The sequence below is a fragment of the Pleurodeles waltl genome, chromosome 1_1 (genome assembly GCF_031143425.1).
Source record: "Pleurodeles waltl isolate 20211129_DDA chromosome 1_1, aPleWal1.hap1.20221129, whole genome shotgun sequence".
In the NCBI taxonomy this organism is placed as follows: Eukaryota; Metazoa; Chordata; class Amphibia; order Caudata; family Salamandridae; genus Pleurodeles; species Pleurodeles waltl.
Window position 1 is genome coordinate 918,759,486 of NC_090436.1, and position 20,288 is coordinate 918,779,773.

A 20,288-nucleotide genomic window follows, 5' to 3' on the forward strand; every position below is an offset into this window, starting at 1 on the left:
TGTTAATCAATAATATGTCAAACTGCAACTATGTAGGTTTTGCTTCAGCATTTTTCCTCCATTGCTCACAGTTATGGTTGAGGAGGAGCTGCAGTGAGGTAGGTCTAATTTTAAAACTGTTATGTTGCAAACACCATAAGTGAGATTGCAGCTGCTTCACTCACTCTTATACATTGTGGCCCATATTTATACTTTTTGACGCTAAACTGCGCTAACGCAGTTTAGCGTCAAAAAGTTTTGCGCCGGCTAACGCCATTCTGAAGCGCCATGCGGGCGCCGTATTTATTGAATGGCGTTAGCCGGCGCAAGCAGACCGGCGCTGCCTGGTGTGCGCGAGAAAAACCACGTACACCAGGCAGCGCCGGCGTAGGGGGAAAATGGCGCATGGGCGTCTTAAAATGGGGCAAGTCAGGTTACGTCGAAAAAATCGTCGTAACCCGACTTGCGCCATTTATTTTCGACGCCCATCCCCCATCAACATGACTCCTATCATTGTAAAGATAGGAGTCATGCCCCCTTGCCCAATGGCCATGCCCAGGGGACTTCTGTCCCCTGGGCATGGTCATTGGGCATAGTGGCATGTAGGGGGGCACAAATCAGGCCCCCCTATGCCAAAAAAAATTATTTAAAAAAAATAAAAAAAAACTTACCTGAATGTCCCTGGGGTGGGTCCCTCCAGCCTTGGGTGTCCTCCTGGGGTGGGCAAGGGTGGCAGGGGGGGTCCCTGGGGGCAGGGGAGGGCACTCTGGGCTCATTTTGAGCCCACTTGTCCCTTAACGCCATGCCTGACCCAGGCGTTAAAAAGCGGCGCAAATGCGCCGTTTTTAGCCACGCCCACTCCCGGGCGTCTCTTTTGCCCGGGAGTATAAATACCACGTAAAGGCCTGGGAGTCATTTTTTAGACGGGAACGCCTCCCTTGCATATCATTAACGCAAGGAAGGGGTTCACGCTAAAAAATGACGCACATTCCGGGAACTTTGGCGCTATTCGCCTCTAACGCCATAGTATAAATATGGCGTTAGTTGGCGTTAGTTTAGCGTCGAATTTGCGTCGAAAAAAACGACGCAAATTCGGCGCAAACGGAGTATAAATACGGCCCTGTATGTCTATAGAGTAGAGACTGAATCGGTATGTGAAGGGACTTAGGTGAGTTGTCAGCGGCACAGGATTTAATTGTATCATACTGGCAATCCGGCGACGTCTGTAGGACCATATGCATGTGGTGTGCTGCGTCCAGACCACATTTTGCTGATAGCCATTCAAACTACTATAATGACCATAGTTGGTGCTGGCTACCTATCGTGCACCTTGTGTGTGCCTCATAGATGCTGCTGAAGGCCAATATGGAGCAGAATATCTGCCACTTATCGAAGGGTGAATGAAGCAGGGGCAGGTCATCCTCAGGTTTAGCGCCCCCTGCCAGAAGCAGCAGCTGAAAAACATTTATAGTAAAATCATAATAAACTTTGATTATTATGTTTTTACCATAAAAGGGGTGGGGCCATAGGCGTGATAGTGACAGGTCAGTGAGAATGTATAATTGGCAGTCCGTCTCAGGCCGGCCAAACACACATGCACACTGTGCTCTACCCTGCCCGGCACTGTATTGCCGAACTTGAGAGAGCAGGCACAGGCTCCCAGGCTGGGTGCTCCCAGCCAATCCTAATGCTGCTCTGAGCAGCATCAGGAATGGCTGCAGGGCAGGCTGGGAGCCTGTGCCTGCAATGGAAGATGAAGGAAGCAGTGCAGCGGCAGCACAGAAAAATGGTAAGTTTTATTTTTTTAGTATTATTAACTGTTTTTCTCTGGTTCTCCTCCCCCCCCGCCATGCGCCACGCCACCCCTCCACTTTTCCCTGCCACGAGCCACGCCTGGTCAGCCTGTTAAAATGGGTGCAGTATCGCTTCCTTGGGGGAGATAAAGAGCCAGCCATACTGTACTGGTACACCAAGCATGGTGCAAACACACACACATCTACTATCCATCCCAATTCACATCACATGTGCACTAACACGCATACACCACATAAAGAGTCATACACACAAAAGGAAGTGAAGGTCCCCAGTTACGGAGATTGAAGGAATTATATATGCAGAGAGGCAACAGAACTGCTTTTTCAGATGCAGATGTAAAAAATGCCTCTGCTCTTCATTACAAACCCAATTACAACCACCCATTAGGCTGGAGAGAAGTTGGGAGTAATCTCTACACTGTTTCATAGGAAAACCATATGAAAGGACAGGGTGGTATATCTGTAAGCACAACACAGGGAGTTTTAATTTTACAGCATGATCAACCTACTTCAGGTGTAACAACACCTGTTGAATACCAGGATAATCCTGGCAAGAAGACGTTTTGCAAGGAGAATCATTATACTCCCAGCACCAGATGACCCACGTCCCAAGCCCTTGGTGCACTTTACAAATATACATAACAAAACAGAATGTTTATGACCCAGAGAAAAAAGGCAGACATAAACATATCAATCTGTACCCCAATAATGTGGAAGAAATTAACTAATATTTTTATTGTAGATTCATACATGCAGTTTTTTTCTTTACAATTGGATACATATCATTTACCAACAGTTCAAACTATGAGAGCATCTATGTAAAGTTAGGGGCGGGTACCCAAGAGAATGTTCAGTAGCACCCATTTCAGTAACAGATGTAAATGTAAAACCACATACATACCTTTCACATTTATTTGTGCTATGGCTTCAATAACACCAAGTGTTGACATAGCTACACATGTGTAATTTGCTGATTGCCTAACATCTGTAAGTTCAAGCACATTTCTCCCAATTGGCATATCATCTTCTGGAGTCAAATCCTCTAAACCAAGCATCCATTTCACATATGGCATTGGTGATCCCACTGCAACACAAGTAATATTAACACTTCCGCCTGGCATGATTTCATGATTTGTAGGTGGGATAGAGAATCGCGGTGGAACACGGCGAACTAGAATTAAAGACACAAAAAGTGTAATAAGATCATCAAAACGAGTATTATTTATTTGTGTACAGACACATAGGACATGCACTGTACAAACACATTCTCGTAACAAAACTAATTTGTTGTGATAACATACAAAACATCACTCTCTATATATGTTTTAATACAGTATCTTAGACACATTCAAATGAAATTGAAGTCAAACCTACAGAACCAGGGCTCCACAAGTGACTAAATACTGTACAATACACATATAACATGCAGCACTACAGACATTAATATTATATATCTATACATACATACATATTGGTATATATGCATACATATATATCGGAAGAAGAACTGGAGGGTCAACAGCATGCTTGAGTTGTGTACCAAGGCCAACTTCAATGCTGCGTTCTTCCAGTTGATGTGGATAAATGTGCTTAACCACATTGTCACATCACAAACCCTGAAACACACCACCTACAATACATTGAAAGTGCAATTTTGTTTGCTTTCAGACTCAAAGTGGATGCAGCCTCAAGACCTCACACTACTACCAAAACAAACAGGGGAAAAACATAGGCATATAATCACGTAAAAAGAAATATGCAAACCCAGTACAAGCACTGGATTTGGGCATGCAGGCAAGCACATGACTGAGGTCTAGACAACCATGCTTAGGAAAACATAGGCATGAAATTCAATTTAAAAAAAACAATAAAGAAAAACAATGAACTCTGTAGAAAGGCAAAAGAAACTGAATAGGGTTAGGTGAATGTGAGAAATTGATATTTGAAACCATAGAAGAGTGGGAATAGAAGGAGTGTGGAGTGGATGTGGATGACCAGATTACATACCGGTAATCTCCATTTTTGATGTCCAGCTATTTATCACCTTCATATTGAGCTCTCTCAGTTAGAAAGAGATCATCCTCAGACACAGGAAACTTGTCTGTAATCAAATAATGTTCTATCCCTTTCATATCTTATGGTAAATACACCAGCCCATCATGCTCAACCATATCTCCAAACACTAAACAAGTGGATACAAAATAAATTGCCACAGAACAGAGACATGAAGAGGGAAATTTGGACTGTGATAATGAACAGCTGGAGCACAGTAATGAAGAGTACCGGTGTGAAATTTGATCATTACTTCTATGCCTGCTCTTCATCAATACAGTCCTTCCTCTGTGAAAATGTCCAACAGCCTGAAAAAAGGGACGATGTGCTCACTAGAAAACAGCTCTTCATAATATATACTAATAAGGTGAAGTTTATGTGACAATAATTTGAAATGCCACACTGCAAGATAAAGCAAAGAACAAAAACAAATTACTGATGAACTTACAAAATATATTTAGCAGTGTACTATTGCCCAAGCTATAGGGGCCTAAAGATATTTCAAACATTTTGTTTGTAAAAGTCAATCAATGATGCACAATTTTTTCCCTGCAAAAACAGAGATGCACCATGGTATATCTGTCTATGACAGAGTTTTGTTATGCAAGATAACTGTATATTTCTATCTGATGGATTAATCAAAGGGTCATTAGTCCACAAAGGCAAATTAAATCAAGGATCACTTTAATCTCATTTATCTCTGTCCAGGTTGGATGTCACTAAGAGTAGGGATGAACGATGAACCCTCAAAAACATTTGGAAAATCATCTTTACTTAGAAAATCTCTCTATTATATTTAGACTCTAAATGTAAACACGATTCAGAAAGATCAGCTTAATTAAGTGGCAATAATTACCTCTTATGAAATAGTGTTCTAGTGTTACATCAAAATTCAGAGTAGAAATGTATTTAAAGTTGGTGCACTATTTTAAGTTTGTGTGCATCTTATTTGAAACAGTACTAATTCCTCTGGAGTCAATAACACACTAATTAGCAGTTGATAACACTAACTGAATGTTACTGAACTACAGTTTACCCCAACTATGGCAGAAGAAAAATATACTGAGAATAGAATCCAACATTCAGATGTATACCAAGTGACTACACCTGGAATGATGGAGCCTAGTTTGCTTTGATTTGATCTGCACGGCTGCATGAGAAAAAAAGCTTAAGGTTGATAAAAGGTATATATTAATTAGGAGTGTTTTTCAACTCAACCATTGAAGGGCAGGAAAACACCCAAGAAGCCCATACTTTTAATCATTGGTGAGGAATTTGGCTAGTGCAAATACAGTGCCTCTGTCTGTGGTACTGGTGAGAAAATAACCCTAAACAAGGTCTAACGTTTGGCATTTCACAATCCGACATTACAGAATGAACATAAGCAATATCAAATCAAAATGCATATTTTACTGATGTGGATCACCTAGAGCCTGCCAAACACAAAATCACCTTTTCGTAGTCAGTGGAAGTTTATTACAAACTAAATTTCTGACTCAAAATTCTTAGGGGAAGACGACTCACTGGTAGTTGTGCAGGACAAATAAATCACAGACTGAATTAACTCAGTGGGATGATCCAAGAACCATTATTTTTTAAATAGGTTTTGTCAAAATGAAAATCAAGATCTCAAATGCTTCTTTAGGGGACTGTACATATATCACAAACAAAAATAGGATGATCCACTGAGGAAATATAAAGCTATGACTTTATGATGGATAAGGAGAAATCCTCACAGTCATATTTACTTACTATTCTCGCACATCCAAAAACCTAGTATCAAAAAGTAATAGGCCCCATAATGGTGAGATCACACTCATAACCTACAGAGAGGATTATAATTTAAGAGAGTTGCCCAGCCTTCTATACATACATTTTCCTGGATATGGAACCATACAAATTTACAGGTTTATGACATCTGTCATGCTTTCACTGAATTTGCTTTTATTCCGCAGATGATCCATCAGTCATCCTGGATCAAATCTATCAGATATCTTCTACTGCTTTTGATATGGTAGATCTCTTGAAAAAAGGAAAGTTAACTAGCCACAGACTGAAGAAACAAGTGATTCTCCAAAAACCATTGACACTGGAAATAAAAATTCAAGCCCTAGAAAAATCTTCCAAAATATGTGAGCCACTTGGTCAATAGAAAAACACCCTGTTTCAATGTCTGTATCTAGATTAGGCCAATTGCAATTCAAAGAGGTTGTACCTACAGGCTTACACTGCCAAAGCTGGTAATATTTTCTGACAACTATTTTAGATCCATCAGGCCATAACTGTAGTTCCTTATGATGCACAACATGGTGGTATTCTATGAAAACATGCTTTTCTCCAGGCCAAAATGAGCACCTTTTTAGCAACTTATCAGAGTGTCACTACTTCCCATTCCTTAAAGTATTCACATTGGACAAACACTTACAGTCATAAAGGACAACTTTTACTATTATCATTATTGAACTAAAACCCATAACGTCTCACTAAGAATCTGCAACATGAAAACACAATCTGCAATCAAGCCATTGTACCAATTATGACAAAATGTCTCAGAAAATCTTGAAGAAATGATGGTTACCTTAAAATTCTCATATTAAAGTGGACCATACACAAGAAATCTCAGTGGAATGTAGACTGCATATGAAGACAAAATGCAACTTAATGTAAACGATGGAAGGATTGCTTATTTCCTGTGATCAGGGCCCAGACAGACCTGTGTGACCTCAGTGGCCATGGAGATGGTAAAACATGACATCCATATATATGCCTCCCATGACACAGAGGTTTCTTTGCCTCCAAACTTATTTCAGAATATTTCACAAACACTTCAAAACCCATCTCTTCCTTCAAGCTTTCAGACTTTTAATTTGCATGTTCTCTCTATTGTTTCTTTGACTCGCCCTTGCTTAGCCAGAGCTTTAAAACATCCTTTTTGAGTTTGCAGTTGGTGGAAGATTATGAAGAAGAACTGTGCTACTAAATTGCAACAAAACAACAGTGTAACTTTTGGGTCCTAATTTAACAAATTCAGTTTACCTATGCTCAATTCCCTTCAAATTAATCACATGGACATTTCTACTGAGCAAGAACTAAATCCACACTTCATCGGTTAGTTCACTACAGAAGGTTAATTTTTCAAAAATCTCTTTTACCAAAAATATGAAATAAAACCCAATCAGTTTGCTTAATACAGATGGTGATGTGCTCCTGATAACGGGCACAATTTAAACGTCTGCAAAACCCTTATCAGTTACTGCACAACAATATATACCTTTTCTATAATTGCCCAAAAACCTCATTCCGTTCCGTCAGAAAGACAAGCACATTTCTATGCAGAGAAATAGTTCTTCAGGATTGGAAAATGGCACAATGTTATTTAACAGAGATTGTTACCATTTTCATTACTAAAGCAAAATGAATGATAAAGAGCTGCTAGGTCAATATAAATCCTTACCTTATAAAAATAAGTAAACTGACTCTCAAGTCCCTTCACTAGATTTCAACTGAAGATTGGATCATATTGATCATGAAGACAATGCAGCTCACCGATGAGGCACATGTGCTTGGAAATACTACTTGGAGATCAGTTACAGATTAGCTAAAGGCATACAGTTAGTGGTTTTAAGAGGCTTCAAAAATAGGAAGAATATCATACTTTCTGTAGGAAAACTCATTTTTTTCCAGCAGACCATGTAACTCTAAAATAAAAAATAACTCCATGTATTTCCTAGAAATGCAAACCCAATGGCAATTTTACAATTCACACGAAGAGTGTGCATACCTTTCTTCAAAACCTTATGATGCCAATATTGTTATCATCTTAATACCTTCCAGGACTCCATATGTCACTGACACCCCCAAAAAATGCTAGAACCGTGCCATCCACATTGTCAATTCAACTCAAAGCCAAGCTCCTTACAGAGCATTTGACAGTACCCACTAAGTCCTTGAATTTAAGACGTAATGAGTCATATCAGATGATTCAAGTTGAGAAGGTTAAGTGATTACTAAGCATCTCCTTATTCCGTTGATTTTCTAGAATCATGGTATCTAATAAAAATCATGCTATGACATTCTGAGGTCTGTAGGAAAGCTGAAGTCTAAAAGAAGAAGAGGGCCCAAGGATTTAAATACCCTGTTAATTTCTACAACCAAATATATGTTTGAAGAAAGTAGAAGGTAGTTAGGCATATATCAACTTCAGTTACTAGTTTATTGTCAAATTGAGGGCCAAGCATACCTTACCACTTAACCATCTAATTTTAATAATGCGTGTATTCCAAATACTAGGCAAAATAAAAGCCTGCACATAGGAACATATAGAAGAATGCTGAGGGTGATTCTGTTCTAAATACCCTAGAATCTTTGAGAATGAGCATACATGCATTCCTTTTAAAGTGTAGAAGCACAGGCAGGTTGCCTATATCTGAGGATGTTTGACATTTCACAGTATGAAGACTGTGGAGATGAAGAGCAGATGTGATGTTAGCTACTGACGTTGTTACAAGGCAACTTTACAATGACACATGGAAGTAGCAGGGGAAACTGGAATTAAGGGGAACTCCAGTCAAAAAGTGGCAGTAAAATTGTCTTGGTTTTGTAAAGTAATAGGGACCAACTATTATGCTTTTTGAATCCCTGGAGAGGAGAAACCTACCTTCTAAAATCCCCCTTTATTATAATGGGGCCAATGAATGTTCAAGTGTGATTTCCTGTGTGACAAGGGAGAGGTCTCATAGCAGAGGAACATCCTAATTCCTCTCATAAAACATTGGGTATTTGGCTGGTTGATCCCTTGCATCACAGCATACACCACCCTAAAACATGGCAGTCCCCAGGAAGGCATTCACTATGTATATAAAGATGTTGTTCTCTGCTATACCCCAGAGGATCAAGAAACACAAAAGCGTCCCATAATGTTCATCAGTCAAAGTGAAATGTCAGCTGAGGTTCCCCTTTAATTCTCAAAGTTTTAATATGATCACACTTCAAAGGGAATTACAGGTTTTAGAGATTAGTGGATATAGAGAATTAAAGGCTTACAGAAATCAAATCAGGGAGTGTTACGGTAGTCATTAACACATTGGTTAATTGTTTTATACACATTTTTTAAGTTAGCATGCAATTAAAGATCAATGTTCCTGCTTCAGAAAAGTTGCCCATATCTGTCAATTGACACATGCTGGTGTCACAGGGAGTATGAGAGACATAATGATATTTCCATTTAAAACCAACTCTCCACAAAACTTCATATTTTTAACAAAGAGAAAAGTGGGAACAACAGATGTTGGAGATGAGATCTGAATGTTCCATCTTCATGTAGATTCAAGCATGTAAATTATTAACAATCATTCTTACTTTGCACCATCTTTATCACTACTAGCCCCCTTTACAATTTGGCCTAGAGAACAAGTAAAGCAGGGGACAATTAAGGAACACTTACAAATGACTGATGAGGCCATAGGAGTTGACAAGAAGATGCCAAACTCCAGCTGGTTGGCTTTCCTCTAGCTATATTCAAAGTATGGCAAAGCCCATTTGCAAGGAGAATTAAGTTTCATGCATTGAGGTTCCACTGCGATGGTAAGTCAATCCTTTGAATTACAAACACCAATCATAAACAAGGAGATTAACCGAAACAGGAACACTGATCATCTGTTAAAAACACAAAATGTATGTACATGGCTGCCATGCGCTCATGTCCAGTCTCCCATCATGCATCACAGTTATCTGAATACCAGCAAGCACCATAAGCCATGAGCAGTGCATTCTCGGCTAAAATATTACATTAACGTAAAAAGGCCACAATGCAGCTACATTCATTTCATTTGTATTCTTGAATCTTTTTAATTATAGTTTTGTAAGGTGGGTAAAAAGTGAAAAAAAACACACCAACCTTCTCGCAGCTCTGAGGGATGTAGGGGGTTTGATGCAGAACACAATGAAATGAGGAAAGGAGAAAAACAAGGGAAACACAGAGAGAGTAAAAAGGCCATATCAAGGCTTACAACTGCTTCTTGAACATCTTTAATTGCTCTAATTAATCCTTCCTACCTCAGCTTGAAAGGTTTCCGTTTCCCGCAGCTATCTTGGGGCTAGGAACAACATCTAGCATCATTTTGAAAAATAATAAAATTGAATTAAAAAAAGTAGGAATGCCCCATGTGGAAAACTGAGACTGAGTTTTTATCAGACTGATCATCAACGCAAGACGTGTTAGGCCAAATCCAATTCCAGTAATAAAAAGCATTTATAATAAAAAAAGATATGTTTCAGAATGAAGCTAGATATTTTCCTAAGATCACCCACACTACAGTAAGGAGCTTACAGCTGTTTACTGGTAATGCATACACCCTCCCACAATACATCTCTTGTTGCCTCATGTACAACTGAGTAGGGCATGAAAAATATCTCTTAAATACTACTAAATTCTGAGTGAACCAGCTATTGCAAATACTGGCAGTCAGGGAGACTTTCTTTCGGTTTGAAACCAAGCTACACCAAAAAATATTATTTTTCTTCAGAGTGTATTGAGAAATATGAATGAATGCTAATATTTCATTTTTGTCACAAAGACAAGTGATTTTGCTCCTAAATACAGCCAGTTCATTACTGCAGTGGCAGGGATTATACTTTTCCAATTAGGCTTACATAGAAAAAAAGGAAGAAGTGGAAGAAAAGGAAGGAGAAAATACAATTGTGCTCTGCATATAGTAGTATAGTTGAAGAGTTAGAAGCATATTCTATGCAACTCCACAGCTGAGGTCATGTAGACATTCACCTCAATGCTCTGAGTAGGATTTAGAGCTGATTAGTAGCACAACAAGCAATCAACTCATGGGTTAAAAGAAAAGAGAGAAAAGAAACAAATGCAAAGCACAGGTCTAAATCAATGCAGGAAAAAGTAGAAACCAGGATGTAAAAATGTAAATATACTTACAAACCATTAGTCACAGGATAGATTGGACGAAAGAGAGTGGTCTTTCCTCTTAAATATATATATACGTATATATGTATGTATATGCATACAAATAAAATCCCTTTCTCCCAGCTTTTTAAAGAACATTATTTCCATTTTACTATTACCATATCCGTATTCCCAATACTGTAGCAACTGCATAGATCCTGAGAGCCTTTTAATACCCCTGAGTCTGATTGAAGAGTGGACGTCGGGGTTATGTCATTCCTACCTCTGACATATAGATTGGCAGGGGCAGAATAGCGTGTACCCGCACTGTTGGTTGCAACACATTCATATTTGCCTTGGTCAGACTCTTCGCTCTGTTCGATCTGGAGGGCACCTGTCGGGACAGAAAATACAGAGCCACAGAAAAGATTAGCAAACAGTGGTACAAAGTTTGCACGTAAACACTATTTAACAAAAGCGCCGTAGTGAGGGTCCATTGAACGCCGGTTCATATTCTTGCTAGGGTTCACAGACAGAAAATGAGGCGATGAGAAAAATAGAGAGATTATTTGTTTTTCACATCATCAACAATACAGGCATTAGCAAGCAATTGAATTATCATTTTTTCATAGAAATAATGTGCTACAAAACTTCTAGACTAAACCATTACAATGATGATGAGTGAGACTGCTTCAAGGAAGCATGACATTTAAATAAATACCATGGGATCAAATTGTTGTGTTTTTATTTATTTATTTTATAAAAGTTGTATAAAAGAGTTGTACTCTTAAAAAAGGCAGGGGGATTACAAGAAAGTGTTCTCCGAAAGAATGTAAAAAAATTGCAGCAAGAATAAAAAGGCTGCTTGGAGAAAAATTGTGTTAGTGAGCTATAATCTTCAAAATATTCCTTTAGAGAAGTAAAACTCCCTTAAGACATGCAGAGTTGCAAGAAAAGAAACATGTTTGCACGATTTACAATCAGTTACATTGCTGAAAAAGAAAGTGCAATAGAATTAGGAAAATAAAAATTAATCAAAAGTAGTGCCAGTGCTGTGCAAAGAAGTACCAATCACTGCTTAAGGGCCTCCAAAAGGCCTCCCTAAGACACCCATCAAAATCCACAAGTGGGATTAGCAGTGTGGTGTCAAAACCCAAGAAAAAGGCAAAACAAGAATTAGACAGGTGAAAATGTTGTTCAATGCATCAAAATCCAGCATATAAACATACCACCAGGAATATCGGGTTTAGAAACTTTCATTTCCAAAGGCTGAGGTATAGAAGATCCAAAAGGCTGATGATGAAGAAGTCCAAGAACAAAAATAGAATTGGATAAAAAGCTTGGCTGTAATTTATAAGGGGAAAAAGTTGTGTTTAACTTTTCTGAAGTCAAAAGAAAAAAATTGAAGCACAAGAAGAAAAACCTTTGAAAGGATAAAGACAAAAAGACGATATCCCAGGTTGTCTTCTGCATGTCTGCCACTGTTCTCCAGACCTTCCTGGCTTTGGTCCAGAATATGAACAGCTAAGGAATAAAAGTGATTTTTTTTCTCTCCAGTTGGACAAAAAAAAAAGAAAAAAGGGACAAATGGTAAGCTGTGACTGGGCATTGGTCAAAAGACCTTGATATGCTTTCGTTGAAGCATATCACAACTTAAATATTTGTCTTTAAAATGAGATATGTGCGAAAAGAAATAAAACAAGATGATGGTTGTTGAAAATAAAGGAAATTCAAACAAGAGGGAAAGTATATGATTTTTGTTTAATACAGAACATACATGAAGAGGATGAAAGGGCAAGGGGATGAGGAAGATCATTCTGGGAACATTAGTTCAGCACTCTTACCTCTTATTGGTGTACCACCTGGGTGGAAAATATGAATGCAAATAAGATTAGAAAGAAGAATCATTAGTACGAGAAGAAGGAGACTAGGGTGTTGAAGGAAGAATAAAATTAGATTTACAGATTTAAAATGGTCTTAAAACGTCTTTAATATACTTGTATAACATGTACGGTATATATTTGAGAGATTTGTTAGGTCTAGAAAGCAATTTGCACTGTTTCACAGAAGGCAAACACCAAAGGTGGTAGCATTGCCTCTCTCAGTTCCAACTGAGTTCTTGATTTTCTTTCCATTTTTTGTTTTACTTTTAAGATTAAAGATAGATTTAATAAACCTCAAATCGGTAACACAATGTCGAAATTGAGGATTCCATTACTTCCAAGGGTTTGGACATTATTAGGTATGATGTTGAAAATATAATAAATAGCTACAAAATATTTAGTATACAGTGAAGGATATCAGGAAACAATGGTGTTTGGGTTGGGTTTGGTTCGAGGATCTATTGCACAAGGTCTAGGTGAAAGGTGTGCATTTCTTCTTCTAGAGTAGTGTTTCTAAAACTGACACAACAATGTTTTTGTGAAAGGGAGTGTTTGAGTGCCACTACAGAGGTCTGGTGACTACGCTGATCATAGTAAAATGCATGCCATGCATTTTAACAATAAGAAGAGGAGGACGAATAATCTCAATATAGGAATTAGTGGGGTGAAGTGCGCGTCAGAACTAAGCACTTACCAATAGATTCTGGAGATTTAAATACGGAGAGAAGAAAGACAGCATAAAAATATTATTATATTCCTTATAATTTGGTACAAATGTTTCAGTTATAGCTTAATATCACTAATTCTACGTCATGTGAAAATATGTATTCTCAAGATACATTAACAGGAGGTTAATTTACACAATTCTGTTGAAAACAAGCAAAGAGGTAGTTAACAAGACGAATTAACATCAAAGGACAGGTCAAAAGCTGAGAGCTTTGGGAAGACAGATGACTAAACAATTTACACTCTACAGCAAGATCACTATTTATGTCAATGCAAAGACTGCACATCACCCCTGAATTACTGGGGGATGCATTTTACAATACCCATCCTTTAAATATTAGTAGTTTAATCCATAGAGAGCAAAAGAATAAACTGGGAGTGAGGAGCAAGGGCTGGAAGGGAAGTGCATTGGTCAAAAAGAGGGCAACAAAGGCTGGAGTCTACACCAAAAAGCAGGCCTCTGTAGATCCAGAAACTATGGGAATCAAGAAGCATTAGCACAAGTGCACACTACTGTGGCTACACGTGTTTTGAAAAAATCTTTGATAGTATCATAGGCGTTCCTTCACTCAACCAGAGTCCTCTTTTTGAGGTCTGGTAATGCATGGGAAAACGTATTGTGTTTGGCGTGTCCAGGACTTGAAAGAAGATGTGTCAAAAGTTACTAATCTTTGGTGGGTTCAAATAAGACAAACCACAAAACACACCTTCCATCAATGCTTTTAGTGCTTCATATGAATGTTTAGAATGCAATGGAAGAAGCCATTGGAACTTTCTTTGAAAGTTCTGAATGGAGCCCAAATGTCAAAATCAGTATGGATTTTATTTTATTTTTTAAAATAAAGGTGATAGAAAGAGGAAGAAATGGATCTGTCAAATACTGCGCATAGGCAGTAGAGAAATTAAAATATCCAAAACTACAGTCACAGCAGTGAGCGATGAGGTATTGACAGAAGCTGCAAAACATACAAAGGAAGACATAGTTTGGAACAGGCCATGACAAGACCAAAGACATGGAAGACACATTAAGAAACACGAATAGGAGGAGAAGAGGAAGAAAAATCGTTACCTAGAAATAAAAATAAAACGGTGAGCAAGAAGAGTAAGTTCTGGATTATTTTATTAAGGTAATAAAAACCGTACCTGATCGTAATTGCTTGATGCGGCCCATGTTATTGCTCGTATCAACAGGGAGAAAGTCTTTGAACCATGAAATTTCAGGATCAGGGTTGCCACTGGCTGCGCACAGCATAGTGGCTGTTCGAGTACGCTCAACCACTTTCAGTTGAGGTCCCATATCTATGGTGGGAAACCCACGAGGAATCTGGTCCTCTGAAAAAGAAATAAAATGTGTAAATGGAATCGAGAAGCATATACACATTATAATTCACCTACATGTGGCACAAAGAAAAATATACATACTTTTGTATTTTACTTGTATGTACATACTGTCTGAAAAGTGGAAACGTGATCATCAATCATGTATTTGCATATGTAATGTGATTATTGTAACTAGTCACACTTCTCATTAAGTTGTTTCATCTTGAGTTTGCGAAGTATATTAGAAGTTAATGATCAACATGAGCAATTCTCATTTCTGAGTCACCTTGCTTTTGAATTTCCTAGATTCGCATTTTACATGACACTAAAGTTCTTGGTTATACACTGCTGAAGTGATATTCAGTTTCATAATACAAGCAAGATATCATTTCCCCAGACGTTTTTGCCAATGGTAACTGATCTTCCCTCAGGTCACCTATCTCCTTTGCTTATCTTGAACCATATTGAAAATGGAAAAATGTACACCTGGCTCGAAACACAATCCGAATCTATATGACGTTTGCCCCAACAAAAATGGTAAACCCAAACAAGGTCAGATTAAATTAAACCTGGCAATCACTTATTCCACGCTCAATATTGGATCACTCCCTGAAATAGCAAAACTCAGACATTGCTGGCTAGCCTCTCTGCATAACTGAACCATGGCTAAGTCACAATTCCTTTTCAACCATTGACATCCTGGTCTTCTTCATGGTGTCTTGCTCTTGAAGGAAGGCTGCAATCTATCAGTGGCATGGTGTTTTAAGTGCTAAATAGGAGGCAGATGTACAAAGTATTTTTCTGGTCTCAAATTGCCCAAATCTGTGAATCGGGCCGTTTTCGACTGGAAAAATACTTTTTGTACTGAACAAAATGCAACATGCGATTCGGTAATAATCACAGTTTGTGATCTGGTATTAAGAAGGGGCATGCTTTGGGCGTCCCTTTCAAATACCGAATCAGTTTGGTATGTATTTCTGTTTTGCAACTAAATTCAGGCTGCAAACAGTAATAACTTTACTACCATTTTAAAAGTGGTGGTAGCCCAGTCACAATTGGGAATGGGTCCATTTGAGAATGTTGAAAAAAGTAGTTTTTAAGTGGAGGCTACTCTTAAAAATGTAAACTTAAATATTTTATTTTTTCTTTCTAAACACCTCCCATTCTCCGTTAAGAAAAGCTGGCTACATTTAAAAAAAAAAAAAAAAGATTGCTTTATTTTAGACGAATCATAGACCGGGTGGTTGGTTGTTCTAGGCAGTTGAAAACAACTAATATCCAGGCTGCATTTTTTCTTGAAACCTTAGACCTCCTATCACTCCCACTGAGCATGCCGAACACATGAACATTTTTATACCAACAGTTCCATAAATTTGCACAGAGAACTGGAAGATATGCTCACATGATGCAAAACGCACGTGCAATGAGACAGTGGGTCATCAGGACAAGGAGGTCGGAGTACTGATGGTACCCAAAAGACACAGAGATAAAGATGGAAGGAAACATGGAGATTCGCGTGCCATCAAACTTTAGGTAACAAAGGGAAACACAGACTGAAGGAAACATGAAATTTCAAGGATATGGGTAACTGTAACAGAGTCACACAGAGGGAACTGAACAGCAACAGATAAACACGGTTAGAAAGAACACACAGACTTGAAGAAACAGAGGAAGATACAAAACAAGGGTCATGCACAGGTGGAAACTGGGTCAGAGAGACAGAGAATTTGCAGGGGTGCAACTTCAGGGTGGGTGTTTGGGATGTTAAACCCCCCAGTAAATATATTTTCCGATAAATAACTGGGTACAAGTACTTTCCGTTGAGTGTAGTTAGGTGTATGTCGGATTTCACCAGAGATTTTTGCATATACACAGGCAAAACCAGACAAGCCGTCGTCCGCTCTTTGTTTTGAAAGTGGTCAAATATATTGGTTATTGCACAATCTTGTGTTTCCTCTTACTTAGTAACCCCACCACTCTGCATTCCTCTCCCTTTCCAATGCCCCATAAGCCCCTATCAGGCACCTTAACATTAAATGCCAGCCTGATTGCTGGAAAATCTGAAGCTCACTCCACTGCCCCCAAAGCTTACTGACCAAGCTACGCCGTAGAGAATATGAGCTAGAGAGAGCCAGACACTGGCTTATAAAGATGTCAACACTCGAGTAGGGAGACAGAGAAACTGGGAAGGGTTGACAGGACACTGGGGCCAATAGACACGGGTATTGTGACAGGGTCTTCCAAACACTGTGGCAAAGAGGCAGGCAGTGGGACTAAGAAGCACAAACATAGTCAAGCACAGGGAAACTAAGGCCCTGATTTATACTTTTTTGCGACCCCTTTAGCGTCATGTTTTGATGCAAAAGCAGCACAAATTTATAAAATACAATAGTATTTTGTAAGTTTACTACACTTTTGCGTAACAAAATTGACGCCAATGTGGCGCAAAAAAAGTATAAATCAGGGCCTAAGACTCTGGGGCTGAGAAGCATACCCATTGACAACTAGAAATGGAAACAAACACAGAACCACATAGACATGGACAGTGAGACAATGAAACAAGAAGTGAGACAAAGAAACAAATACGCTGGGCCAATGAGACACAGACCTTCCACAGGAAGATGCAGACACCGATACAAGGAGATGGAAACGTTGTGATAGGGTGACAACATCACTGAGATAGGGAACAGTAATAAACACAGATGAAGGAGTTTTAAAACATATACAATGGCCTCCGGAGACTTTACCAGGACACTATGCACCTCGCTTTAGGACAGTGGTGTACAGAAAAAAAAAACACTTCATCAGTGACACACAAACAAGTCAGAGACATGGCTGTCACTGACACAGCACACTCATATAAAAAATAGGGCAGGAAAACATGGAGTCGCAAAATGGGACACTGAGAAACATATACAGTACTGGGAAGAAGCTGTCTCAGGGGCAGTCAGGGATGAGCAAACTAAAAGGGAGACTAAGGGGTAGACATAGAGACATAGGTGCTAGGACAGTGAGAAACAGTGAAATTGTGAGATGTAGACATCAGGATAGAAACCATTAACAGGCACACCAAAGACAGGGAGACAGTTACACACACAATGGTGTTGACACGAATATGCTCCCAAGAGCAGAGAACACAGAAAATTACACTAGGATACGGAGACACCGTGCACATGCTGTGTCTTCAACATTTTAACATGAACAATGCAACAGGAAAAGATGTCCAGTGGGTCAGGGTATCATACTAACAACAAGATGGAGGTCACCAACCTAAAGCAGGCAACAGCAATCATTTTTGCCTCCCTTACTAGAAAAAAAAACAACCAATTCCAACACCCTTTTAACCAATCACAATCTTCAATACCGAAAGAGGCCCATTGCTATATTCTAAGCACTGTTTGTCCATTAGCTTAAAAATGGCAGAGGTTCCCTGTACCAAAACCTTGTAACATAACCTGACTCACATCACCAGTAAATTCTCTTGATACTCCAGAAACATGTCATTGGAGAAATTGTTTAATATCTTAGCCACCTGATGAATTGATGCATATTTTAAATGTCCATTGTGCAATAGAACTAGTTTACCCATTAGAAGGATCTGCCATGTTGGGAATAAGTACATATTAGGAACCGGTTATGAGAATCGGCTCAAATAAATTGCCTCTGAAACAAATTGGGAGATATAAGTGAATGTGCAACAGGCATTTTAAGCCATTTTCACAATGTCCTGCACTGAATTTTAAGACACACTTTTAAAACTCTTTGTCAATGGCAGTTGTTCATGCATGTATCCAAGATGCTCTTTGTTTCTCCATGTTGGTTCACATGCAAAACTTTGAGAAAAGACTAGAAGATATCAGGCTCATCTTCAACACTGACTCTGATATTCTAACTTGCTTCATAGAAAACTAGTCAACTACATACAAAATGTATTTCTTTTTATGTTTCTAGGCAATTTGCTGCTTCAGTTTTACTATGCTATCTGACTTAAATTTTACCATGGGTTTTGTCACAAAGTGCGGGGTCACATGTAAAACATTGAAGTTAATGAGAGCATGTGGTGCATGTGTCTGTTACCCTTAGAAGCAAGAAACACTTACTTTTAAAAGATTCTGGAGCAGATTTAACATTCCCTAGCGCCTCCTTGCTCCATATTAGCATCATCTTGTTTACCCTAATGTGGATGAACGAGGCCAAAATCGCTGGAACAAATTTACAAAGTGGTTCAATGCCTACATTGCACCACTTTGTAACCCTATGTGCTATATTATGCCTGTGCCAGGCATACTGTATGTAGAGGGGAGGATTCCCCTGTGGGGCGGCAGGGGGGCAGAAAAATGGTGCAAAGAAACCAAGTGATTTATTTGTGTCATTTTCTTGGCACTTTTAATGCCTGCTCAGAGCAAGCATTGAAAGGAGGCACTCCATTGTTTACAATCGGCCTCAATGGGCTTTGCAAGATTAGCGTCAACATTTTTGATGCTAATCCTGCAACGCTCCAAACTAGCATCAAAAATTCTGACGCTAGTTTCCTAACTACCACCATGGTGCACCGTATCTTAGATATGGCGCACACATGGTGGCATTAGGGGGCGACAAGGGGCGCAAGAGAAGTGGTGCGGCGCTGGGTGCAGCATCACTTTTCTTAAATCTGGTCCTCTTTCCCTAACTTAAATTCTTATTATTGAGCAAGAGTGAATGGTGTAAAGAAACAATCAATAGCTGCTTTATAATAAAACATTTCGTAATCAAATATCTTCCTCGACAGCTATTGATAGGTATTCCTTCACTGGTCACATATAATTCACTTTGAATTGTCCAAAGATAATCACATTATCTTCTTTGCCCTAAAGAAATGTGATCGCTTAAATCGTTGGCTTGAAGCATTTTAAGCGGACATTCTATCTGTCTTGCTTTGAATACTTGACACACATTCTGACTTTTCATATCCCACAGGGACATCTTGATTAACCGCATGACACACACATAAAATTAACTTTGGCATTCAAAAGTTTTCATTCAAGCACACGTTTTTCATAGCGGAAAACGCTATGTGCTCTGCCAGCCAGTGGGCTCCTCAGATTTGGATTGCTGAGTCACTGACGATGGGTTATAGCCAATGAGCTCAACATGTAATAACCGTTTGTAAGGCATAAAATTCTAACCTTTGGAGCGCCTGGCAATGTTTGAATTTATCTCTGAAAGCAATCACCCTCTTTTGTATGTGTGTGACCTTTTCTTCTTGCTCAAAAAAAGACACCTTTGAACCACATTATTTCAAATACACAATCACACAGCACTGATCTTACATTTTAATATGCGTTATTTAAATGCCCTTACTATTTTAGTAAGGATACTTAATTTGATTAATTTCTCCTGACCAGAAAACCTACATGGATGCTCCTATCCATCCATTTTCACGAAAATGTTCACAATTTATCAGCTAGGCCTGTTACACTTGGCCAATTGTGTCTATTTTTGGTCCGGTTGGCGGAAATAAAATTCGATACTGAACATGATATTAACCTCAAAAATAATTGCATTAATAATTTGAATAATATTCCTAGCTGATTTGGTTGTTAAAATGTACCCAACCCTCTTAACATG

General features: G+C 38.8%; 1 protein-coding gene across 19 annotated transcripts in view; it reads right to left on the bottom strand.

The window, feature by feature from the left end:
• Positions 1-20,288, bottom strand: part of PTPRD (protein tyrosine phosphatase receptor type D) — a 3,982,777-nt gene that overhangs the window by 330,885 nt on the left and 3,631,604 nt on the right. For all 19 annotated transcript variants that reach the window (XM_069230134.1, XM_069230131.1, XM_069230149.1 and 16 more), the window contains 3 exons: positions 14,505-14,693; positions 11,036-11,146; positions 2,695-2,964 (listed from right to left, as the gene is read on the bottom strand). In XM_069230134.1, the coding sequence (XP_069086235.1) occupies positions 2,695-2,964; positions 11,036-11,146; positions 14,505-14,693 (570 nt within the window). The remainder of the gene's footprint in view (positions 1-2,694; positions 2,965-11,035; positions 11,147-14,504; positions 14,694-20,288) is intronic.